General features: G+C 39.5%; 1 protein-coding gene across 2 annotated transcripts in view; it reads right to left on the bottom strand.

The window, feature by feature from the left end:
* Positions 1-26,946, bottom strand: part of SULF1 (sulfatase 1) — a 200,973-nt gene that overhangs the window by 34,392 nt on the left and 139,635 nt on the right. For both annotated transcript variants that reach the window (XM_073631777.1, XM_073631779.1), the window contains exons 8-12: positions 26,336-26,511; positions 24,685-24,813; positions 21,862-21,918; positions 18,160-18,289; positions 6,327-6,534 (exon numbers count right to left, since the gene is read on the bottom strand). In XM_073631777.1, the coding sequence (XP_073487878.1) occupies positions 6,327-6,534; positions 18,160-18,289; positions 21,862-21,918; positions 24,685-24,813; positions 26,336-26,511 (700 nt within the window). The remainder of the gene's footprint in view (positions 1-6,326; positions 6,535-18,159; positions 18,290-21,861; positions 21,919-24,684; positions 24,814-26,335; positions 26,512-26,946) is intronic.

Genomic DNA, 26,946 nt, shown 5'->3' with positions numbered 1-26,946 from the left:
TCACTGGCATAGAGATGCTGACCCTGCAACTTTCTTCATTAGAACACAGCAAGTGTATCAGGAGATTAATGCCATGTTTTGCACTAGGAACTCCTTCTCGACAATGGTTCTTTGTAAAAGTATTTTGCTGGGCTTAAGATGTATCTGATTGTTCCTGCTTGTCTATGATTAAGCCCATCAGGTGAAACATGTTAGAAGGGTGGTTCTGGGGGCAGGACCATGTGCTGAATCTTGCCAGCTGATTATAGTATTGCCAGTGAAGTCATCAATGGTGTTGTGCCCTTTTCCTTAGAAATAAAGATTTTTTCCTACTGGTTATTGATTTAAGACACAACTTTATGGCATCCTGGTTTGTGCTGTGTTTGAAGACTGACCTACTGTTGGAAATAAGCAGACACCTGATACCTGGGTCGCATTTGTGGAGTGTATGCTGAAATTCACCTGGAGTTCTATTCTAACGAGTCCTAGATGTAAGTGTAACTCAGAATGCTCAGAAGACAGTGGAGTTGATTTACTTAAAGCAAATAAGCTGTTTACTTTGCAAGGTAAGTTGCACTTTGCAAGGGAATTTTCACCAGAGCTTAGTGAATGTGGTGAAATTTAACTTTGCAAAGAATACCCAATCATGTGCAAGGAAAATAAAAGAAAAACTGCATTTTTGCTTGCACATGACTGGATGATGCATTTCAGAAAAGCTTCACCTCATTCACTAAGCTCTGGGAAACATCCTCTTGCAAAGTAAGCAGACCATTTGCCTTTAGTAAGTCAACCCCAAAATAATCAACATGACAACCAGGAAATTAGATTTTCCAGCCTCCATACTTGACCGTGAAGAAGTTCCTGCAATTCACAACCCTGTTACAGGCTACCTTCAATAATGCAAGGAAACCAAACAGGTGGGGACCATCTAGTTGTAGGCCACTTTTTCCTCAACCAGGTTTCCTCCAGAAGTCGCCAGGGGTTCCTTGAGCAATGACCTGACCTGAATGATCTTTTTAGTTGTCTGTAAGGGGCAAGGTTTCCCACTGACCACAAATTTAAGGAACACACTTACCACTGACTGCATTATTTCAAGGGTTCCTCAGTGTTAAAAGGTTGAGAAAGGCTGCTTTAAACCTTATGCACACAGGACGTTTTTTTTTTAACTCTCCCAGAAGCCAGCAGCGTTTTTGCGAAAAAAGTTTGATGCTTGTAAAAGTGTCTAACGTTTTTACAAGTGGTTAGGCGCGTTTACAGGCATCAAGCGCTTGGACGTTAGTTTCATTGGCCAGTATAAATAATTTATTCTGGCCATCTAAATGAACTAATGCTCAAGAGCTAAATGCACCTAGCATTAACATGCGTTTATGCGCTTTTACAAGCGGCAACATTTTTTCTGCCCAAACTCTGCTGCTCCAGGACACACTGGCAGAGTTTTTTTTTTCCTGTCTCTAAACTCTCCTGCCACTAAAAACTGCTAAATGTGTGCATGAGGCCTTAGGCACAACACTTGTTTCATTGGATTCAAAGTGAGATTAACGGAGAAGTACAGCTAAAGCTTGTTTGTACTTTGTACTTCTGTGGATCACATTAGTGCAGTTCATTCTGCACTCCTGCACTCCTGTCCTGTCCGTTTTCAACAGACAGCAGGCTGAAGTTCGCTGTCGGCTGATGTCACAGAGCCGGTCCAGACTTGGAAAAGACTGCGACCATATGGTTGGGATTCACCCACATGCCTGGACCGGCACCCGGCTCAGCCTCTCAGCGAGCTGCTGAGTTACTGAGCCTCCCGCCTCTTCCACAGCCCAGCGCTCCAGTGAGCGAGAGGGGACAGAGCAGAGAGCCGGTGACTGACAGTCACCAGCTCTCTGCTCAGGGAGCTATGAGAACCAAATGATCCGTAGGGTTTTATTACTCAGATCTCAGCCTTAGAGCCGGCGGGGGACCGATGCAGCATCCAGATTCTGCCCCCCCCAATGCCTTCTGGGACACACACAGGTCCCAGAAGACAGTGGAACCACTCAGAAACTGCAGCGCAACTCATGCATACGCAGTAGGAAACTGTCTGTGAAGCCTGGAGTTTCCCTTGCTTGCAATGCCGGCGCTTGCCCCCGAAGCTGCTTGACCTATCGGCTCAGGATCCTGACATTGCGGGATCCCTGGACAGGTAAGTTTCCTTGTATTAAAAGTCAACAGCTACAGTATTTGTAGCTGCTGACTTTTAATTGTCTTTTACAGACTGGAGCTCCTCTTTAAAAAAGTCATTACTGGGGTGCTGGTCACTGGGCAGATGTATGAATCTAACATCCACATTTAATTCAGACCTTCCATACTTCCCTCCAAAAAGCAGGGTGAGTTCAACATGGGCCATGGGTAGGAATGGCTGTTTTTGCACAGTATATTCCCCATTGAAGGGGTAGCAAGCCCGATGAGGCAGGTGGAGAACTCAAACATGACTTTCTGATGTAGGTGGAGTCTATAAGCACTATGAATGGTGTAGTGCAGTGTTTCTCAACTCCAGTCCTCAAGGCACACCAACAGGTCATGTTTTCAGGATTCCCACTATTTTGCACAGGTGATTTGATCAGTTTTCACTGCCTTAGCAATTACCACAGCCGTTTCATCTGAGGGAAATCCTGAAAACATGACCTGTTGGTGCGCCTTGAGGACTGGAGTTGAGAAACACTGGTGTAGTGTACATCTTTGAAAAATGATATTTTCCAAGAAATACCTCCATGTTCTGGTCTTTAGTAAAAATAAACTAGACTTGCAAATATGTGATCCTTTCTTGCTGTCATATACATATACCTGGGCCAGGTTCTTCTAAGAACCAAAATAGGTTAATATAATTTATTAGTGTTTCCATCTGCCTGATTGTGCTACCTTTTCACATACTAAACAGGCCAGCTGCATATATAAATCACATAGAACATCTGTTTCACTTTCAATAGCCATCAGAAAGGCCAATTATACTAATTGAAAAACAGCTTCAATAAAACAATTGTGTTTGTCCAAATTAAAGACCTCCGGTGATTTATGGTGTCAGCTGTGTAAAGAAAGATAAACATACTGTAGGGAACTGTTGAGTTAATATACAGGATGACGGTTACAAGTTCACTGCTGCCCCATGCCCACCTTCACAGAGCAATGAATTAGGCCACAAGTACAAGCCATGACAGAAATATTTCTGCTGCTTTTTTTTTTGGAACATGTCGGCAGAGGTAAATAATAATTTTAGCAAAAATGGATAATAGATAAATATGAATTTTCACATGTAGTAAAGACAAACTAAAGAAAAAAAACACAGATGCCCAAAGCCTAATTTTCAGTGAATTATAATTTTTATACACAGATATTAAAATAAAATGTTAACATTCTGCTTTCTGATATGTGAATTTACATCATTATCAAAGTCCACTAGGGGTCACTGTGGCACAGTATGACAGCGCTGGCACAATGACCCTGATTTGTGTGATCCGTTCTTTAATTCCAGATTTCATTAATTTAATTAAAAGCTCTAGAACAGTGATGATTAAGGATTCTCAGAGAATTTAAGATTATTTGGTCTTTTATGTAATACAATCTTGGAAACAAAATTTATAGGATTTAAAGAGAGCATTTTTGGTGACCTAGCAGTAAAGCCGGTATAAGAGAAATGATAATTGTGGCTTATTTTTATGCCTGTACATCTGTAATTCATTTTAAACACTGGCTACTGGTTATTAAATATTAAACAAGGAACCTAGTTCTAAACCTTTTTAGTTTTGGGTGTATTGGTGCGTTGTTTGATTCCCTTTCTGTATTTTATTGCTTCCTTGGAGTGGAGATCTAACCTTACCACTGGCTCTTAACCGAAGACCAAAGACTGTAGACTGGAGTGTATTTTCCACCTTTTTGGTGTTACTGGCCCTGTAGTGTCCTTTCCACCATAATATTTATTTATTAATGCTGCCACTTAAGCCTACATTTCAATAGTCATTACGCAAAGAAGCACAAGATATTTTCCTATTTTCTGATGTTTCATTGAATTTTGTTGTGGCCCTTTGAACTAATGTTTGTCCCTGATATAATATGTGATAGGTTTTTTTTTCCTGTAAGGGTTGGACAAAAGTTAATCTGTGGCAGAGGATCAAACCCACTCTCCACTTTACCTAAACTAAAAAAAGAAAACATTCTGCTTTAAATTAGATAACTATGTACAATATTGTGTTAAAAAATCTAAATAAAAAATTGTTGCAGGTATAAAATACAGGCAGAATGCAACCAAGAAAGATCTTAGTAAACTAGTTGCTGTAAAGCTCCCTATTATCCCTCATTTGGAGGGGCTGTCCCTCTTTTTAGACCAAATCCCTCTGTCCCTCCTACAGCCTCAGTTGTCCCTCTTTTTTTGCTCTGATAGGGTCATTTCTATACAAAATGTACGAATTTACTACCAAAAGTGTTCTGCTGCCCTAAACCTTTTATCCAACCTTGATATTACTACATTTATTATTTTGAAAAATCATTATAATAGAAAAATAGAGGTAAAAAAAGCACTAGCGTGGTTTAGCCAATCTATTTTTTGCATATTAGATGTATATGATCCATGGGACGTGGCAGGAACATGTGTTTTAATGTTTTTTTTTTGTTGTTTTTTTTTTTAAATTGAACTCTGGGGGGGGCAATTTTGACATTTGGACCAGACAAATGAAGTATATATGCCAGCCCTAAAGAATGACACCATTATTTAAGAAATCAGAAAGTCAGCACACTTGTAATGGACAGGACTAATGACCAAAAGATGCCTTCTCTTATGTTGGCAGCCCTGACAACTTTGTAAAAAATGTAAACCCCCTTGCGATGACAGTGCTTGTGCCTTTTGACTGGTGGCTCAGGCAGCCCATTTATTGCATTGTGGGAGGTAAGAGGTGGAGATGAATGGGATGCTTAATGTGCAGGTTCACTCCATAATACACCTTTTTTTTTTTTTTTACAGGGCTTTAACAGGGGAAGAACAGCATTGCCAAAACTGTTTAGTTACATCCCTGCCATTACAGATCCACTTGTCAGTGTCAGTTGTTGTATGATCAGTTAAGGTGTTGTATTAAGGACTAACATAGTCAGTTGGAAGAGCAGTAATCTACAATTACAAAAGGTTACTGATACCAACTAATCCGAGACCAGTTTAATTTTTTACTGAAAATATTTTCATTAACTTTATGAGACTGTGATAAATAGCTTTTTCAAAGGGCCAGTTCACACCACATGCAGTCCAGTGCCTTTTTTTTTTGCATCCAAAACGCATGGATAGTAGGTTATATGATTTTCAATGGCATAGTTCACGCCAGTGCAGTCAGTTCCAGTGCTTTCCAGTTCCAGAACATGCTGCATTTTTTCTGCACTGAACTGTACTGGAATACGGTAAAACGCACCAAAACGCACTGGAACACACATGTTCTTATTTAAGGTTAAGAAAAAAGAGGGGTAAAAATGCACTGGACCGCATCATAAAACGCACTGGAACGCATCAAAAACGCACATGCAGTAAAGTATCCGGAACACATCCGGACTGCATTTCTATTGTGTAAACTGGCCCTAAGTTTGTATGCACTGCAGCAATCTGAGGCTTATGCACTCACATGGAATTAAAGGGAACCTCTTAGCAGTGAACTGATCTTAAACTGGAACTTTATGCTAGGAATTGAAAATATGCGAACAGGCAGAGCAAACAGGCAGGAATTATGATGCAGAAAAGACATTCTTTGTCTCTTCTGCATCAAAGCTACTTACCTACCTGTCCGCCCCCATAGAATAAGCTCACTGCACATATTTAGCAATGCAGGACTTCCGTGCATGCATGGGAGTGATGTCAGCTCAGCCTGGCCAATAACAGTGGCCAACGATTAAGACCCAGATGCCAGCTGCCCGAAGATGTCAGCGGCCAGTGCAGAGTTCCAGGATGGCGCATCACTGGATTGAAGGTACGTTTAGTTCAGCTTTAACTGCCTAAACAGATGTACCTCAAAGATTTGGTATATAGTATAGTTTCTGTTATGAAAATACTTTGAAAAAAATGGGCAGTGAGCAGAGGATTCATGTAGTATCTACCCTTAGCTCAGGTCTACAGACAGGAGGGTGTGCTAAGTTGAGAAAGCCCCCCCTCTCCATAAAAGAAAAAAAATGCCCATGAAGTCCATTAAGACTTCATATGACATCATTTTAGCCTAGGCTAGAAACCAGGAAGCAACTGAAAAACTGTAAAAAAAAAGAGAAAATTTAGTTCTGCTTTAAGCAGGCATTTGCCATTAAAATCCACTTGTCACTTACTTGGCTTACTACTTACTTACATTGGATTGGATTGGACTTACTAGCATTGGCTGGTCTTAGGAAAATCCTCTGCTTTTTCCTGGGGTTTCTATGTGGCCTGTAGACTGTTTCAGGACACACACAATCTCTGCTCCCATAGCCCTTTGAATTTATACTCCTTGCCCTTTTCTTCAGTGGTACAACATCTGCAGATCCTTTACACTTATGAATCCGAAGTTTACCAGACACATCTTCAATGCACTGCCATTTCTACAAGAAAACGCAAAACATTGTAGGATTATTATTAGGTTTTTATTGATCAATCCACCTTCACATTCTAATGACTGAATATTGCTGTAATCTACTTATCCAGGCCCAAACACAGGAGTCACATTCCAATCACGGCAGTTTAGCTTGTCTACACAGCTTGTATGTTCTTTTTTCAAAGCCTAAGTTTAGGAACAAAAAATCAGCACGAGGGACTGTAAATTTAATGCTAAGTGTTCTCAAAGTGGAAATCTTCAGTTTTCTGCCCTCCCCACATCCACAATGTTACAGTGCTGCAGTTTAGCTGTTACAGACACACTTCAAGAGTGCCGATTATGCCGATCTTTTCCAACCCCTCCTTTGCTCACAAAAGTTGTACTATAGCTAAACGAAAAAGTGATCTATAAAGGAAGAAGTGGATGGAAAGAGCGAGCATAGTCAGCAATCTTATCGACAGCCTGTGACGAGTCCAGCGCTGGTATTAACTCCCAGCTAACGCACACAACTTGACGCATTGGGGGTGTGGGGGGCAAAAGATTGAAGGTTTCCAATATAACAGCCAAAACCAGCCCAAGGTACACTTTACATTAAATTAAAGTAATGTTCCTTTTGCTGATTTTTTTTTTTTTATACTTAAAAAAATATACAAATACCCACAAAAAAAAATTAACAATCGTTTTTAGAAAAAGGAAGAGTGATAAAAAATTTAATAGTACACAACGACTTACCTGAGACATCCAAACAAAACAAATATTCAATGCAGCACATCTAAAATGTACATATTGAACACACATGATTATATGCGTATTCTGAACATGCATTGCCATCAATAAGCCCATAGTCCAGCGTTTCTCAACCATAGAACAGCGTTTCCATGGAACTCAACTTCAGAGGTTGCTGGGGGTTCCTTGAGCAATAAGCAATTTCTGCCTCTCAGATAAGTTCCCACTGACTGATTTTTTTTAGCTATCTGTAAGGGAGTGATTCTTCCCAATGACCACCATTTTTGCTGCAGCCGCAAAGCACGTGTACAGCCCTGAGGGCTGCATGCTCTTCTTTAATTGGTTGGTCAAGGGGCGGTAACACCTCCTTTTACCAAACCCCTGGTTATCCGTGTGAACAAGTTTTTATGAAGCCCCTGGATAGCAGTAAAAACCCAACAGGAGTTTGAATCCTTCCATACTCTAATTATACAGTTTATGGCTGAGATGTTTACATGAAATCTTACCCTTAACGAAGTGTACATACTAAGGATGCTGCTAGAAAACTCTATCTGCCTAATATCTCCAAAAACCTCCATAAGAGAAAGGGAAGGCAGCATCTATCTTCCTTACAGACTTCCTTAGCAGCATATCGTTTTTCTCCAACCCTACAGGTGCTGTTAATGTAGGAATGTAAAATGAGATTCAGTAGTCATTTCACACTCCATAGCTGGCGTGCCAGTCTTCAGATGTTTCCTAAATAGAGGAGACTGCGAAGCACTGTTTATGTACACTGGACCAGATCAAATGTCTTCACGTTTAGCATCACATTACTACGAAGGGATCAAGTAATGCTTGCTCATGATATATTTATGTAGGGTGCTTCAGACGGGAACAGTCAACAGCTGATACATTTATTTGAAGGACAATCCAGCACACACAACATTCTGTCTGCAGTGAATGAGCTGTTAATGGGAATTTTTCTCCTTCAGATTTCCAATTAGCAGCAGAGATTGATTAGAGCTGAAATAAAATTTTTGTGGAAACTGACTAAAGGTATCTATATCCGTTGAGGTTTTCTTGAAAAAGACATCAGCATCTAGTAAACAGATGTTGAAGAGGAGGTGAAAGTGACTCAGCTTGGAAATCTTCATTCCCTATGTTTAATATACAACCTAACTTCCTTCCAGCTTACCAGAAGTGAGTGTAAACCAGGCACCGCACAGGAAGTGGTACAGCTTGTCTAAATTCAGCCCACCATGCGTCATGAAGAGACTTTTGTTTATAAAGCTTTAATAGATGAGCGTACAGTAATGATAAACAGTGAAACCTCTAACCTATTCATAGATAATGTAGAAAAAAAAATCAGACACCAGCAGTAATAGCTGTCCACACAGCTGTGTTGTCAGGAGGCAGCTTGTTATTCACCAGTTTCTGCTGGCAACTTACTCTCTCACTGTCCTCATTTCTGAGGTTTTTCAATTTTAGCAAAGATAGAACTATTGAATGCAACTATTCTTATTCACATTAGATAAAGTGATCTGGAATGGAAAGTTAGGAGGTGGTGTCAATACATGTGTAAAAAAGTTTAAAAATAAAGAAAAATACAGAATGGAATATAAGGATAATGATATGTTGCATCAAGGAGATATTTCCATGTGTAGAACTTGGCCAATGCGTCCACCCTTTCAATGAGGATTAAGGAAGATGTTCAATGACAGGTAAAAAGGGATTTCTAAAGGGATCATTTAAAATGTCTTCTTGCATAAGTTAAGTCCGAGGCAAATACCTGCTTTGCCTTTTTAAGTCTATTAACAACTCCTCTCCTTGCACTCTGTTGATGGATCAATCACACTTCTGCAAGTGGGCCCTGGAGGTTTGGGCCCTGATGGTATTCACTCCAGAGTTCTAAGAGAACTTTGAGGTATTGTTGTTGGACTATTAACAGATCTTTTTAATCAATCTCTTCTAACAGAGAAGTTCCCCATTAATGGTGGACAGTTAATATTGTACCTATCCATAAGAAGTACAGCAAGGTAGAAACTGGCAATTACAGTCCAGTAAGTTTAACACTTGCTGTAGTCAAGTTAATGTAATCACTCCTACAAAGAAGGGTCGCAGATTACTTAAAAACATACAACTTGCTGGACCCAAAGCAGCATGGCTTTATTAGGGGCAAATCATGTCAGACTCATCTGACTGAATTTCTTTTACTATATAGTGGAACCTCAGTGTGCGAGTAACGCGGTTAACGAGCGTTTCGCAAACCGAGCACTGTATTTCTAAAATTCCTAACTCGGTTTGCGAGTGTTGTCTCGCAAAACGAGAAGGATTCAGGCCAAAAGCGGTGTGCAGTACCGCTTTTGGCCAGAGGTGGGGGTCGCCGGAGCCAAGCAGAGCTGAAAGTCGTGGTTCGTTGCCGTTTGGAAATGCACGGAAAGGCCCGAGGACAGTTCGGCTGACCTCGGCAAACCTCGGAAAGGCTCATGAATGGAGTCTTTCTGAGGTTTGCCGAGGTCCGCCGAAGTGTCCCTCAGGTCTTTTCGGCCATTTCCGAGGCTATCTGGTGCCCCCCCCCCGCCTCTGGCCGCATGCGGTATTGCATCCCATTGAAGTCAATGCGGAACTAATTATTTTCATTTCCATTGACTTCAATGGGAAAACTCGCTTTGATATGTGAGTACATTGAATTACGAGCATACTCCTGGAACGGATTATGCTCGTAATCCGAGGTTCCACTGTATCACTAATGTTTTAGACCAGAGTGGTGCTTTGGATATAGCCTATGTTGATTTCAATAGATTGATTTCAAAAGTGTGCAGTTCTGGGGACCTCGCTTACAAAAAGATATTGATAAGATAGATCAAGTCCAGAGACGGGTAACAAAAATGGTCAAAGGTCTGGGGGATAAAACATATCAAGAGAGACTTCAGGAGCTCAATATGTACAGTCTGTAGGAAAGAAGGGAAAGGTGAGACATGACTGAAACCTTTAAATAAATCAAGGAGATGAATAAGGTCCTTGAAGGCAGTATTTTCAATATGAAGCCTAGTTCCAGAACATGGCGACATGAACTCAGACTAGCAGGTGGAAATTTCTAATTTTAGAACACATTAATTTACCAAAAGTAATTAATGCTTGGAATAGACTTCCAACAGAGGTAGTAAGTCAGTCAACAGTAAGTGGATTCTAATGTGCTTTAGAGAAGCATAGATCTGTACTCAGACAAAAAAGTTAACAAAAAAAACATATAGTATTTAAATATACAAAATGGGGGCAGACTCCATGGACCACTTGGTCTTTTTTTCTGTCATCAGTCTTCTATGTTTCTAAATGGCAATTCACAACATAGGACACCCTTGCAGCATGCTGTGCTCAACCACATTGCTAACAAGGAATGACGATTTAGATGTACTTCATCCAGGTATGAGAATGTTCAGAAATGTGCTTAAATGTGTTTGGGCCATAAAATAGCCCTTTGTATATGTGCTTGGTAAAACTGTAAGATGGGACCTAACGGCCAAGATTGCAATAAGTAAACAACCTGATATAATATATAAATACGTGTATAAATTAATACAGTATATATGATACAAAAAAAGATATAAGATATAAAACAGTTAAGGTCCAAATCACCACGATGGCACACCAGGAAAAGGATCCATATTTTCAAAGAAGTGACAATTAAATTTGGCTAAATCCAATAAAATTTGGATGAAAATAAAGATTATTATTCTTGAGATAAAGCTTTGTGAATTGAGTCTAAAGTTTTATACTTTGTTTAAAAAATATCATAAATGTTCAAAAATAATGCCAGTAGTTTGTATCAAAGTCATCATTATAACAGAAAAAACATTTGTCTGGTATTTGACTGTCAATATCTAGCTCTCCATCTGACACCTCCAGCTCCCAGTCCCAGACATGTGTGGTTTTATTCAAAATCCACAGCTGGTCATAGACTGGAAGTTTACAAATGTATGGTCGAAAAATGTTTATTTTATGAGAAAAGTAGATGGCTGAGCCAAACCAGACTACATTAACTTTCATCTGAATTATTAGAAAGGCTGATTTTCTCTGCTTATGTGAAATTTGACATAGTAACTATTAGCAGCCTTATGTTATACAATTTTTTTCTCAAAAGACAATCTAGATCTGATATTAGCCATACATAAGAACTCAGAAAAATTTAGTCAGGTCCTTGTTTTTTTAATTTGACATGCATGAGTAGTACACCTTGAGTGAGATCCCCATAAAGTAGTACAAGTAGCCTACAGCATAAGTCAAGTAAAACAAAGAAACACATATTTTGTACATCTCTGGAATACATGCACATTTCCCATGTTTTTTCTGTTTCCTTTTTTAAATGTGACCAGAGGTTAGCTTTAACCGATCGTTCCTAAGTTTCAACAATCTAAAACGGCAAGCAAGGGATCATCGGAGGTCTGTTACAGCATATCTGATTCCTACTTAGGCCCCATGTACACAGGAATTTTTTTTTCCTTCCTTGGACGCCTATGCTCCAGGGGAGGAAAAGCAGCGTTAAAAACACACCTAAAGCCACATTTTGCAAACGCGTTTAGGCATTTCATGTACTTGAGCGTTCATTCATTCCTTTGCCCAGAGTATTAATTTATTATGGTCATTGGAATGCATGTTTAGAGCGTGTCTAGATAGGTTTGCACGTGTTTAGACACGTCAAGCATTTTTGGATGCTGGAACACTCCTCTCTTGTACATGCTAGTCCTGTTTTTTTTTTTTTCTCCCAGTAAATGCTCCGGCCTCTAAATGCCTTTGTGTGCAAGGACATATAGGCTAACATTGAGAGGCATTTTCAGGAAATAAAAAAAAATCACAAAACGCATGTAAAAGCAGCGTTTAACACATCCTGCATGCATGAAACCTTAGGCTACACAATCTCTAATAGATTTACTGTTGCTTGTATTCCTCCATACAAGTCTCTGTGAAAACAAGGCAAACTCAAGCTAAACACATCTTATAACGTTTATATTGACCTGTGGGGGAACAGAGAAAAAGTTCCAGTGACCACATACACAGCCAAATGTGTGACGACATTTTCTATTCTGCGTAAACATTATCTTAGCAAACATCAGCTGAGCTTGAAACCTGGGCACTTCTCAAACACATTTAGACATATATGACAATTTAGATCTAAAACAACCAACCTGACCAATAATTGTCCCATGTATGGACATCTTTACAAAGAAAAGAGTTCAGTTTAAATTATATACCAAATCATTGTTGGGTTCTGCATATACCCTCCAGTGCTTCTGCAGTGGTTCTCCTGCATAAGTTGCACAGATAATGCTGTTTGGTGATTCACGGGTATCTACTGTCCCCAGTGCAGATAGCTGCACATCAATGAAGACCTCACTACAAGGTGACAAATACATTTAAATATATGATGTCCTAGAATTTGAATTACTAAATCAGAAGAGAAAAAATATTACATTCCATGCCGATCTTTAGAATATTTTTAATCCGTACATTTTATTCACAACATTCCAAAACATAATTTCCCAGTTCTGAAAAGGGTAGCACAGAGAACAAAAGTCTTAAAAATACTACCCGTAGTGCTTTGTGTAAAAACCACCACAGATTAATGTTATATCCAAAAAAAATTCCAGTGTCCATAAGGGTCAGTCATAAGGAGTTATTATGCAGCAGATCTCAGGGGGAAACCTGAACTGGGGTACAGCTCACATACATCACTCAGGTTCAAGGAGAACAGTCCAGGATGCACTTTCACACAGATTAACAACTAATCGCTTATGTGGCAAATAGGAAATTCTTTGCAGGGAGATTTGCACTGTGCAATAGGCTTACAACTGGCCACTGGAATGCAATCCCATGTTAATCCGTATTGGAATTTATAAGAACAAGGAAAAATTGGATATATTAATAAAGGTATATGTCAGATGATACAAGCTTGAAATAAGGCACTGCCGTTGCCAACTCTTTCCAGTAAGTCATTTTTAATTTTTTATAGACCAGAGAGCTCTAAGAGTGAAAGATAATTAAAAGACTATTGTAACCATCTTTTATAGAAACAAGATTTGCCGAAAAAACAACTTACTTGTAGGAACCTAATGTACATTGTCCTTATTTAGTTACTGTATAAAGGTTTATTGCGAGAAATAAGTCAAACAGCACAGATAAATTTAAAGGTAGAATGTTAACCAAAATAAAAGTAATCATTAACTATAAACTTTAAAGGGCATGTATACAATGTCAGGTTACACATACTTTTTTTTTTTTCATCTTGAGATAATTATAACATTTATAAACCAGTTTACTGCAGGTGAGTGTAAGTCTCTGACTGCTGATGTAGGAACCCACAGGTAATATATTTTGTCTGAGACAGGCTGAGGTGATGCTACTGTTTGAAAATCTAAGGACCATTAATTTTTCATAGGTGACAAGTGAAAACATAGAGTAGTAAAGTAAGGGCTTACTATTACTGTAAAGATTTTCAGCCACGTTTGTAAAATTGCTGGGATGGATAAAGACCTTCTTCACACTATGTTGATAAGTGGTACCGATCCCTGATTACAGTGATTGTAAAGTCTTGTTTTTTTTTCTATAAAAATAATAAACACGTTATACTTACCTCCTCTGTGCAGTGGATTTGCACAGAGCAGCCCCAATCCTCCTCTTCTCGGGTGCCTCTTCTGTGCTCCTGGCCTCTCCCACCTTTTGAGTGCCCCCACAGAAAGCAGCTTTCTATGGGGGCACCCAAGCCGAGTCACAGCTCCCTGTGTCCATTCAGACATGGAGCTGTGGTTTGGCTCTGCCCCCTCTCTGTCCTGATTGGCTAACTGACTTTGATTGACAGCAGCGGGAGCCAATGGCGCCACTGCTGTGTCTCAGCCAATGAGGAGGTAGAGTTCCAGATGGTCAAGACACTTGTGGACATCGCTGGACAGAGAGGGGGCTCAGGTAAGTATTAGGGGGTGCTGGGGTGGCTGCTGAACACAGAAGGCTTTTTATCTTAATGCATAGAATGCATTAAGATAAAAAACCTTCTGACTTTACAACTCCTTTAAGCACCCCACAAACAATCAAAAAGTCCACATTGAGCTAAACAAAACACTACAAATGTCAAGAGTTGGCAAGTGGACTCTCCCAATGCTATATCCTGAGCACGCCAATGGCCAGCCATTTTTTATATTGCTTACCCTAAAAAGCTTCACTGTTAGACTACTACAACAAAACAGGTGATGCAAGAAACACATTATAAGTGAGGATTTAGCATAGACTTATGCTATTGCACGTATAGAGATACCAACACCAATGTCACATTTGTTGTGCAGTGATCTGATCCTTCCATGGCAACATTGCCAGGTGCAGACTTATTCTTTACATGGCTATCACATGTGGCCATAAATTCTAAGCAAATCATTGATGTGTCCAGATCTATTTTTGGCGTGTTCTAGGACATACATGGAAAAAATAAAGATACATCTATATGTGGCCACTACATAGCATTGTTTCCTCCTGTGCTAAAATGTATGGGAAAACATCTTCCAAAATTGTAAATATGAAATGGAAGATCTGAGCATGTGTCATGCTGTCATGAGCATGTGTTAATAAAACCTAACTTGCTTGTAACCATAGAATAAAGTACTAAAATTTAAATATTGTAGATCACTAAATATGCAAAACAAATTGAACATCAATAAATCCAAATGTAACTCTTTATGATTCTAATTCTACACTAATAAGTTCAACAAAGAACAGTTCTCAGTTCTGAGTCAACATTTGCCGGTGTCATTTACCAAATCAGTAAATGACAGAAAGCAGTGTTCCTATAAATAACTGCTCCAGCAATGAAGGAGATTCTTGGCATTTTGTAATAAGATAGAGGATTAAGCCTCCATAATCCCCTTCATTGTTTTAGCATCGCTGTCCTCAGCAGTTCAAGTAGTGAGAAGAAAATGTCTGCTCTACAGAGGTGATCCCAAAAAGGATGATTAGCAGTTGAGATTCTACTAACTAGTCACTACTTTTACTGTAAACCGATATAGAAAAAAAAATGGCAACAATTATAAAACTATGGCAAGTTAGAGACCACCACTGGAGAGAAAGGAGAGGCGCACAAAAGGTGAAATGCTGAGGCAGATGAGAGAAGAAATTCCTATGTCAGGAAGCGTGGCTGCCAATATCTAGAGTCTGCGGAGTGGGAGGATCTAAACACACATAACAAATAACAGCAAACTACCAATGTATAAAATACATGCATCTGCCCCTCCAGGGCGCATCATAAACCTAATGCCCTATGTTTCAGGAGATTGTTTTAATCCAGTAAATCCCCACTTATGGAGGTTAAACACAAATAGACCGTTCACTTTACAAGTGATGTTGCGCTGTGCAAGGGAATTTGCCCCAGAGCTTAGTGAATGAGGTGAAGCTCTGCTGACTTCCATCATTCAATCATGTGCAAGCAAAAATGCATTTTTTTTCAATTTCCCTTGTATGCGATTGGGTATTCTTTTAAAAGTGAAATTCCACCACTATACCAAGCTCTGGGGAAAAAGTACCTTGCATTGCGCAACTTCCCCTGAAATTTAACAGTCAATTTGACTTTAGTAAATCAATCCCACTATGTCCAATGTCAACAAATATAAAGTGAGAGGGCCTACCTGACCAGATATAGCTTATCATGTTTAATTGTTATGTCTTGAAGGTTTTATTTCATTCCTGGAAGTGCAGTTTTAGGTTTGGAGAAATATACTGATGTGAATACAGTTTTTAAAAATGAATAGCTCAAGTATCTGCAGCAGATAACTTGTCATGTAACTACCTCATACATCAAAGCTGAACTCCAAAAGTACACCAAATAACCAAACTAATTCAGCTCTATAGAGAAACATTTCTAGTTTAAAAGCTTAAAGAGATGCCTTATATGTATAAGGAACACTTAAATATATAACACTTAAATATATAAAAAATATCATGCTGGATATCTATACTGATATGGACTGGGTAATGTGTTAGATATGAAAGGATGCCATATCGTTTGATGGAAATTAAAATTATCAACCTACAGAGGGCTGAATTCAAAGATACCCTGAAAATCAAAGTGAAAAAATTATGCACCAGGCTAGTCCATTTTGCTGAAATTTCATTGCAGCAACTCAAAAAGGTACTCAGTAGTTTTGTATGGCCCCCACGTGCTTGTATGCGTAGTGTCCTGGGGTATTTCCTCCCAGATCTGGACCAGTGCATCACGGAGCTCCTGAACAGGCTCAGATGCAACCTGGCGGCATTGGATGGACCGAAACATAATGTCCCAGAGATGTTCTATTGGATTAAGATCAGGCGAGCGTGGGGGCTATTCAATGGTATCAATTCCTTCATCCTCCAGGAACTGGCTGCATACTCTCACCACATGAGGCCGGGCATGGCAGTCAGGATGCCATTGTCTAGCCTGTAGAGTTCTGTGTGTGTCCCTCCATGGATATGCCCCCCAGACCATCATTGATCCACCACCTATTTGGTCTTGATGAATTATGTTACAGGCCGCATAACGTTCTCCACGGCTTCTCCATAACCTTTCACATCTGTCACATGTGCTCACGGTGAACCTGCTCTCATCTGTGAAAAGCACAGGGTGCCAGTGGCAGACCTGCCAGATCTGGTGTTTAATTGCAAATGCCAATCGAGCTCCATGGTGCTGGACAGTGAGCACAGGGCCCACTAGAGGACGTCGGGCCCATAGGCCCCCCATGAAGTCTGCTTCTGATTGTTTGGTCAGAGACATTCACACCAGTATATTGATGTGTCATCCTGGAGGAGTTGGACTGCCTGTGCAACCTCTATAGGGTATGAGGTATCGCCTCATGCTACAGGAGTGACACTGACCCTAGCCAAATGCAAAACTAGTAAAAAACTGTCATAAAAGATGAGTAGGGAAAAAAAATGTCAGTGGCCTCTACCTGTAAAACCATTCTTGTTTTGGAGGTCATCTCATTGTTGCCCATCTAGTGCACCTGTTAGTTTCATTAACAACAAAACAGCTTAAACTGATTTACAACCCCCTCTGCTACTTAACTGACCAGATCAATATCCCAGTGAATTGACTTGATGCTATACTCTGTTTAAAAAGTGTTCCTTTAATTTTTTTGAGCAGTGTATTTAGCTGCTAGAGTTAGCCTTTAAAATGTAAAGTCACCCTAACACTAAAATCCCTGCATCTACAGACATCCACAATCTAACACTAACCTATCTAGCCCGATAAAGAAGAAATCGCTTTACATACTTTCTTTGAAGCTGATCTGATCTCCAGCAGGGAAGCTCTGCAGAGGACACAGCCGACAACGGCTGTGAACTGACTGGGGAGTAATGTCACCCATAGAGTTACTATGGGGCTTCCGTTGTCGGACCTGTCCTTTGCACAGCGAAGCCGCAGCTGACAGCTAAGCGTGGGATTGGGTCGGATCGGCTTCAGAAAGGGTATGTATACTGATTTTTTTCTTTACAGGGCTAGATAGGTTAGTGTTAAATTGTGGATGTCTGTAGATGCAGGGATTTTAGTGTCAGGGTGGACTTCTACTTTAAGTATTTAGATTTTTCAGCTGACTTAGTAAAAAATCTATACATATGTCCTACAATACAGTAATACAGCTTTTTATGCAAGGTTAACATTCATACGTGAGAAGTATCTGTACACATACAGTATGTAATTCATCCCTGCAATCTTCAGCTACATCTTACACAGGGCAAGAATAAAAATGAACACCTGCAAAGTTAATTCAGTTTCCAATGAATGGCCCTCATGAGAATCAGCTAAAATGGGGTTAGAGTAGCTTCCGCAAATACTGCATAGTTGCTCTTGATACCTAGCAAAGGTATTTTGTTTGATGTTTATTTCTGATGAAAAGAAACAGAGCACAGATATTTTCCTTACCTGTCCTGGCTGCTCACAAGCTGTCTGGTATCTAGCTTGCTGGCAAAGCTCCTTCACCCGCTCATATTTTGGCAAATGGTTAGACTGTGGTGCACTTTTCATTGGCTCCTCTTTTTTTCTGATGAATTTTCTGGTAAGAGAGATGTTTAGGTGTTTAGGACAAATAGCGTTATTGAATAAAGGGTTCAAGCACGAAGGTACTAACTATTAAGGTCTAAGTGCAGCCAAAATAAAAAAAAACACAGAAGTCAGCACAAGGGACATAACTTACAGACAGTAGGACATGTCCCTTGTGCTGAGCCCCTGCTGCATCAGAAGATCACAGTGGTGTAGATGGAGGGGGCATAGACAGAGGAGGATTTCACCTAAAAGAAGAGACATCATGACAAGGGACACATCCTATTGACTTGTAAGTTATGTCCCTTGTGCTGATCTTGTGTTTTTGGGGGTTTTTTTTGCTTTTTTGTTTTTATTTTTGTTGCACTTAGCCTTGCTAACTGCAATAACTTATAGGAATAAATCTGAATCAATGTTGTACTGTTGAACATGAGTGAATTCTATGGCTCCTATAGGTTATGGAACTTGAAAATTAGCAGTTTGCTTTAAAGATTTAGTCAAATTGGCTGCAATTCATGACTATGTTAATCTGCTGTGTAATATGTTTGTGCTATATTTAAAAACTATATAAATAGCAGATTGTATGCAAAATTTTAGTCACTGAATTAACAAAGGCTAAAATGCAAGTGCTTGGTAAAACCTTAATAGTAAGCACATAATGTAATGTAATTTAAAGTTCACACATAGTTTAGTGTGGAAAAACTTGAGTGGCCTGAAGAGCTCTTATCTCAACCCTATTGAGCACTTTTGGGACAAATTTCAATGGAGATTGCAAACCAGGTCTTCTTGTCCAACATCAGTACCTAATGTCACAAATGCTCTTTTTGTTAAATGGTGCAAATTCCCACAGACATACACCAAATACACCAAAAGCTTTCCTAGAAAAGTGGGGGTTGTTATAGCTGCAAAGGGGAGGGGCAACTTCTTAATGCTCATGGTTTTGGAATGAGATGTCCAACATAGATGTTCACAAACTCTTGGCGTATAGTGCACAGCAAATATCAGTAATTTTTTTTATAGCTCCACTGCAACTAATTAGCAACCCTAGCCTAAACAGCATTATGTATGAAAATTCAGTGCCACCATAAAGATAGTACAGTGTCTTAAAAAAGTATTCATACCCCTTGAAATTGTTCACATTTTGTCATGTTACAACCAAAAATGTAAATATATTTTATTGAGATTTTATATGATAGACCAACACAAAGTGGCACATAACTGTAAAGTGGAAGGAAAATGATAATGTTTTTCAAATTTCTTTACAAATAAATATGTGAAAAGTGTGGCGTGCATTTGTATTCAGCCCCCCTGAGTCAATACTTTGTAGAACTACCTTTTGCTGCAATTACAGCTGCAAGTCTTTTTGGGGATGTCTACCAGCTTTGCACATCTAGAGAGAGATATTTTTGCCCATTCTTCTTTGCAAAATAGCTCAAGATCTGTCAGATTGGATAGGGAGTGTCTGTGAACAGCAATTTTCAACTCTTGCCACAGATTCTCAATTGGATTTAGGTCTGGGCTTTGACTGGGCCAGTCTAACACATGAATATGCTTTGATCTAAAGCATTCAATTGTAGCTCTTGCTGTATGTGAAGGGTTGTTGTCCTGCTGGAAGGTGAACTCCGCAGTCTGAAGTTTTTTGCAGATTCTAACAGGTTTGTCTTCTAAGACTACCCTGTATTTGGCTCCATCCATCTTCCAATCAACTCTGACCAGCTTCTCTGTCTCTGCTGAAAAAAAAAAGCATCCCTACAACATGATACTGCCACTGCCATGTTTCATGGTAGGGATGGTGTGTTTAGGGTGATGTGCAGTGTTAGTTTCCCGCCACACATAGCGTTTTGCTTTAAGGCCAAAAAGTTCAATTTTGGTCTCATCTGACCAGAGTACCTTCTGCCACATGTTTGCTGTGTTCCCCACATGGCTTCTCAGAAACTGCAAACAGGACTTACTATGGCTTTCTTTCAACAATGGCTCTCTTCTTGCCACTCTTCCATAAAGGCCAGATTTGTGGAGTGCACGACTAATTGTTGTCCTGTGGACAGATTCTCCCACCTGAGCTGTGGATCTCTGCAACTCCTCCAGAGTTACCATGGGCCTCTTGACTGCGTCTCTGATTAATGCTCTCATTGCCCAGCCTGTCAGTTTAGGTGGATGGCCATGTCTTGGTAGATTTGCAGTTGTGCCATACTCTTTCCATTTTTGGATGATGGATTGAACAGTGTCTGTGAGATGTTCAAAGCTTGGGATTTTTTTAATAACCTAACCCTGCTTTAAACTTCCCCACAACTTTATCCCTGACCTGTCTGGTGTGTTCCTTGGCCTTCATGATGCTGTTTGTTCGCTAAGGTTCTCCAACAAACCTCTGAGGGCTTCACAGAATAGCTGTATTTATACTAAGATTAAATTACACACAAGTGGACTCTATTTACTAATTAGGTGACATCTGAAGGCAATTGGTTCCACTAGATTTTAGTTAGGGGTATCAGAGTAAAGGGAGCTAAATACAAATGCACGCCACACTTTTCAGATATTTATTCGTAAACAATTTGGAAAACCATTTATCATTTTCCTTCCACTGTACAATTATGTGCCACTTTGTGTTGGTCTATCACATAAAATCCCAATAAAATACATTGACGTTTTTGGTTGTAACATGACAAAATGTGGAACATTTTAAGGGGTATGAATACTTTTTCAAGGCACTGTAAGTTCTAACCACTGCTATTATGGTCACCTCTTTATCATGGCTGTTTAATTCTACAGGGAAACTTCCCCTGAGTTTAGCCATGAAATATCACAAAGCACTTAACCAGAAGATATGTGGAGTAGAATCACTGCACCAGCCATTAGCAAATTATCTTCCCTGTCACAGGGGATCTTCTTCTGGCACCTCACTCTTCAGTGTGCTTGGCCTATTTATAATTTGAACCTTTTAATTTTGCATGGTAGACAGTGCACTTGGGGTTTGGCTCAGATCCCTGCACCAGTGTTGTGAAAGTTTGGTGTTCACGAATCACACATTAATGACAATTCAAAGTTATTTATGGAAATAATAAGATCCCAGTGCTGCCCAACCTATATACTATGCCAGTAACTTTAATTTCCCCTTGGGTTACAAAACCAGGTCTGCCATCACCTGACAACCCCCATTCAGCTGGACTCTTTATTTAATGTACATTACAAAGACCACACAGTAGTTGTTAAATCATATTGCATCACGTTCATGCACACAAAAAATTAATACATAATTAAAATAAGTTGTAAAAGTCCCTTGTATACCTTTAATTGTACTGAGCATCCTAATCAACTATGGCCTTACAACATATCACTAGGTCTTATTTTGTACAGTATATTTTAATAAACTAGAAATAGAACCTTCTATTCCAGCCTGGTAGTTTTCTACTGGTTTTTGCTTCGGGGCTTTCTGGCATAAAGACAGAAAATATTCCACTGGAGAAGTACAGTAACCTCCTCTCCAATCTTGTGCCAGATGTAATTTTAAATCATGACACATGTTTATATTGTCGAGACATGTAAAATGAAGTTCAGTCATTGTATAAAATAATAAACGTAGCCTGTTACCCTCTTTCCACCAAGAATGTATCTCTCCAGATCTTGTTTTTTTTATTGGTTCGTAATCTGGAATAAAAAGAAGGAGAAGGAGTCTGAGTGAGAACCAGCTGTGTAAAAGTGGGGCTCATGTTAAAACAAAAGAGTCAAAAGTTTGCATTGCCCTTAGCAATGGGAAGTTTGCAATTTTTTTTTTTTAAAGTTTGCATTGCCCTTAGCAACGGGAAGTTTGCAATTTTTTTTTTAGCCAGTCCTACAAAGTGACAGAAGAAGCTTGCTTTATCACAGACTGAATCATTTTCTTTGCTCCAGTTTTATGGATGATGACTGATTACTAAAATCCTAGTAGCTTGTTCTTTTTATTTGAGATCATTTCAGTGTGTTTTTTGTTCCCTTAGTAAATGTCAGTTCACTGAAGGTTGAAATAAGAGTTGGTAAACTTAAAACATCTGTATGTGGGCTGCATAAATGACTCTATAATTTTAAACTTCATCTGTGCTTTAAACCAGCCATTCTGGATGTGCATATGATTCCAGGGGTGTAATAGAATGGCTTGTATGTCTCTGCCCACTGCCTAATCCCTCTTAATCCAGCCAGACAGACATATGGGAACTGCCATTGCAGACATGTTTTACAGTGGTGAGTACCCACCCATCATCCTAAAGTCTTTCTTTCTTTCACTACTTGGTGGGGGTACTGATCTAAAACAAGCATATACATTTCTGGTGCCCCAACAATTGGCATGTGCATACTTGCTCTGGGTCAATGACTCACTAAATAGTGAAGCAAGAATAGATATGACAGTCCAAGCTTGGACCCTTTCTATGCAAATGGGCAGATGAGAATCGTTGAGTGCCATATGAGATCATCATTGTTTTCAGTCAGCAATGGCAGCTTCCATTTTGCTTTTCTGACAGTTTTCTTTTAAGCCCCTTTTTTCTGGACTGGTGATATATTCTGAAATATCGATAAAATCAATGAAACAATCATTCAGTGCTTTACTACAGGGGTAGGCAACCTCGGCACTCCAGCTGTGATGAAATTACAAATCCCATCAATCATGACAAGTTGTTCCCCATGATTTCCAATGAGTAGAATTCATATCTGTGTGACTTCAAGTCCCACTGACTTCAAAGTAGTCCCTTTACTACCTTGGTCCGACTTTGATGAGAGTTGAGGTCCATAGACCTTGAGTTTACACGGGTATTCCCTGAAATCGTGTCAAAATTGTGGCCGCGAAATCGTGGCAAAATTGTGCGACTTTTCAGTTGCGGCAGTGTGAAAGGGGCCTAGCTGACACTGTCCACAAGAATCCATAAACAAAGAAAAAAGCTGCCTATCCGTGCACTGTTTTCAGGGTTTTTGATGGTGTCAGTTCAATCATTTATATAAATTGGTAAATATGATTTAAAAAAAAACCCACCTCATTAACCTTATTAACATTCTATCCCCCCAGCGTTTTAAAAAGAGCATATAGGTATGCAACCATAGCCAACATGCTAACAATGTTATGAGGCCAAAATCATGTCATTTTATAAAGAATTATCCTGCCGATACTCTTTCACAAACAATTATGTAGTGTATGTATATCCAAAACTTTTTTTTGTTAAAGTAGGGAAAGAATGGGACCTCTGTTAGGTTTTTATTGCTGCCTATGTCCCTGCTAGGTAGATTCACCCTCTGTATGTGTTCTGGTGACCAGTGACAGACAGTGATGAGAAATCCAGCTTTTAACAGGTATCCTCAGAATAAGAGGTGATCAGACACCTTTCAATAAGGACACCTGCTCCAGTGACAACTGAAGATTTTTTGTTTACTTTGTAGAGATCCCTCTATTATTACCTTATCCAGTGAACAGAAAAACCAGAGCTATATTCAGTCACTGTATTTTCCAAGATGACTACTCCTCTCTGCTGAGATCACTATCAACAGGTTTCAATCAGCGTGAAAACGTCACAGGCTCCACCTTTATGCACTACGTCCAACAGGATTTCCTCAGCAGGACTTCCTTCTGAGTTCTGTTGGATGTAATGCATAAAGGTAGAGCCTATGATGTGTGATCTCTGCAGAGAGGAGTAATAATCTCGGAACATATACTGGTTGCATATAGCTCTGGTTTATCTGTTCGCTGGATGCTTTATAAGGTTCTTAACACACTGCTTGTTTTACCTTTTTGTAAGTGTTGAGTGCAGATTGCGCTCTAAGTGGCTGTAATAAATACTAGCAGTGAGCACTATTGTATGGTTTCTGCTCTCTTCCATGAAGTGCTTACCACTGGCAGTGTTGTGAGATCAACCCTTTACTACCATGTTTGTTACTACATCTAAACCATGCTATGGAAGTTGTTAACACTTTATATATCAAGCAATATTACAGCACCTATGCTTAAAGGGTCTATGCAGTTTGATTGCACGAGGTGGAGTCGGGAGAGCACCTGTTTTGAGCACAGCAAGAGTGTTTTTAGAAAGATCACGTGTCTCTGACAGAGAAAGTTTAATAAGAAGATCACTGTGTGAGGATTGTGATTGTATTTATACATGATCTGGGAATTTGGTCTTAGCCCTGGTTCACACCAGTGCAGCTTTGAAATTGTGCTACTTCAGTGTGATTTCAAAACTGTAGATCAGTGCGATTTGCACCTCCAATTTCATTGCGTTTTGCGACTTCATTTAACAGAAGTCTATGCAAGTCATAACGAAATCCCAAAAAAGTAGTGCAAGAACCTTTTTGTTTTTTATCCTACCAAAACGCCAATGACCGTTTCCTTTTTATTTTCCTCTTCTATTTTCAGATACACTGAATACAAGCAATATGTAAAAACAAAGACTGGCAAACCTGTTCCCTGGTCTCTCAATGTCCATCAGAGGGAGAACGGACTTCCCATCCATGTCAGGTGGAGTATCCAAACCAGCAATATCCAGTATAGTTGGAGCAATATCCAAGTTCAGCACAATCTGAGGCACACTGCAAAACACAACCGTACAGAGCTACAGATCATTTGTAACAGAAAGTTATCTGCATTCATTTTGAATATGATGAGGTTAATGACATACATTGCTATTAACAATTTGCCTCTGTATTCTATAAACATTTTCAGAGTATTACTACAGCAGCCTAATCAATTCCTGAATGATAACACAAGACAGATTTTCCTTATCGTTTACTTCAGATACAATTACAAAAGGTAACTCTGCATTATGAAAAAGAAGAGTTATGCCCTGTACACACGGTCGGATTTTCCGACGGAAAATGTGTGATAGGACCTTGTTGTCGGAAATTCCGACCAAGTGTGGGCTCCATCACACATTTTCCATCGGAATTTCCAACACACAAAGTTTAAGAGCTTGCTATAAAATTTTCCGACAACAAAATCCGTTCATGGAAATTCCGATCCTGTGTACACAAATCTGACGCACAAAGTGCCACGCATGCTCAGAATAAATTAAGAGACGAAAGCTATTGGCTACTGCCCCGTTTATAGTCCTGACGTACAAGTTTTACGTCACCGCGTTCAGAACGATCGGATTTTCCGACAACTTTGTGTGACCGTGTGTATGCAAGACAAGTTTGAGCCAACATCCGTCAGAAAAAAATCCATGGATTTTGTTGTCGGAATGTCCGATCAATGTCCGGCCGTGTGTACAGGGCATTAGTGTATTGTGCTTCAGTATTTTGGTTCCCACTTGCCTTACTTGCTAATTCTTAAAATGAAAATTTCTAAATCATGCAGTTTTGAATTCCTTTTCTATCACCCTAATTGGTTTTAGGAGACCCAGTGGTTCTAAAAGACCCAGAAGTTGATAAGAGAAGCATGAACACTATTTTTCAATTTGCGGAAAATCATGTGGACAGCACAGACAGATCATCATTAGTGTTGCACATACTGAATTAATACAGCAGTCTATAGATGTTGCACATAACAGCACATCATTCCCCAGATATGTATAAACTTTATGTAACACTCGAAGCAGACATTCTGGTCATTCATCTCTATTTAGGATTATTTGCATTGAATACATCAGACACAAACAAGCCTATATATGTATATATATGTATGATACCCCAACACACAATGTTTGGTCCCTAGCCAACTGGAAAAGCAGACAATATAATGTATATCCTTGTCACTGGGAATGTAGTTACAACCCAAAATCATTACTCTGGAGACCATCGTTGGTCATTTAAACATATTTGTATGATATGGTGTTCCCATCCATCCATGTGTTGATAAAGAGAACCAGACAACAACTGCTGCAAAAACACAGAACAAAGTAGATTCAGTAAACTCCCAGACAGTTTTGTTTATAGTATTTGCTGCTGGTAACATGGCCTCAGAAAATTAAGAAGAGTAATGATATTCTTAGTCCAAACAAAGCAGTTAGTGGCTGATGAAGGCCAGGACAGCTAGTCCAAGTGAGGATAAAATCATGTTACAATTTGGAAACTCGACAGATATAACAGTTGTGAACTAGACAAGAGAACATACACTGATCCTTGCTCCACGTTCGGCCCACGCACAAAGAAAGGGACTCGGATATCAAAGTCATAAGGCATAGACTTCCCTTTGACCAGCCCAAACTGTCCTACATGGTAGCCATGGTCTGCTGTGTAAATGATGTACGTGTTGTCCAATTCTCCTGTTTCCACCAGCATGTTGTACAGCTACCGGTATGAAAGATACAAAATAAAATCCATAAACATATTATAATAAAACAGCAGTTTTATTGTTTTACATATAAACAGAAAGTATGATAAAATTAAAATATTAAGGTCAATGAAGCTTTCATCTTAAATCTGCTAAATACTGTCATTTCGAGGAGCATCAAAACAAAAGATGTGCAAAGTCTTATTGTTTGTTTTATTAAAAAAGCAGACACATCCTGCCAGCACATGAAGGGAAGCGGCCCTCGTGGAAGCAGTGGTCTCTCTGCAGAGGTCTGACGGCCTTCCTTGCTGAATTAGAGCTAGAGTTCTCTAACAAACATAAGAGGGTGAGCTTTGCTGACTGCAGAGCGATAAGTTCTGATTGCACTGTGTAAACCTGACATTGCCCAAAAAATTTCTTGGGCCCTTTTTGTAAGGAATTAGTATATCACA

This window comes from Aquarana catesbeiana, linkage group LG05 (genome assembly GCF_042186555.1).
Source record: "Aquarana catesbeiana isolate 2022-GZ linkage group LG05, ASM4218655v1, whole genome shotgun sequence".
Classification (NCBI taxonomy): Eukaryota; Metazoa; Chordata; class Amphibia; order Anura; family Ranidae; genus Aquarana; species Aquarana catesbeiana.
Note: the sequence above shows the minus strand (reverse complement) of the source record. Positions and strands in the feature narration are given on the sequence as shown.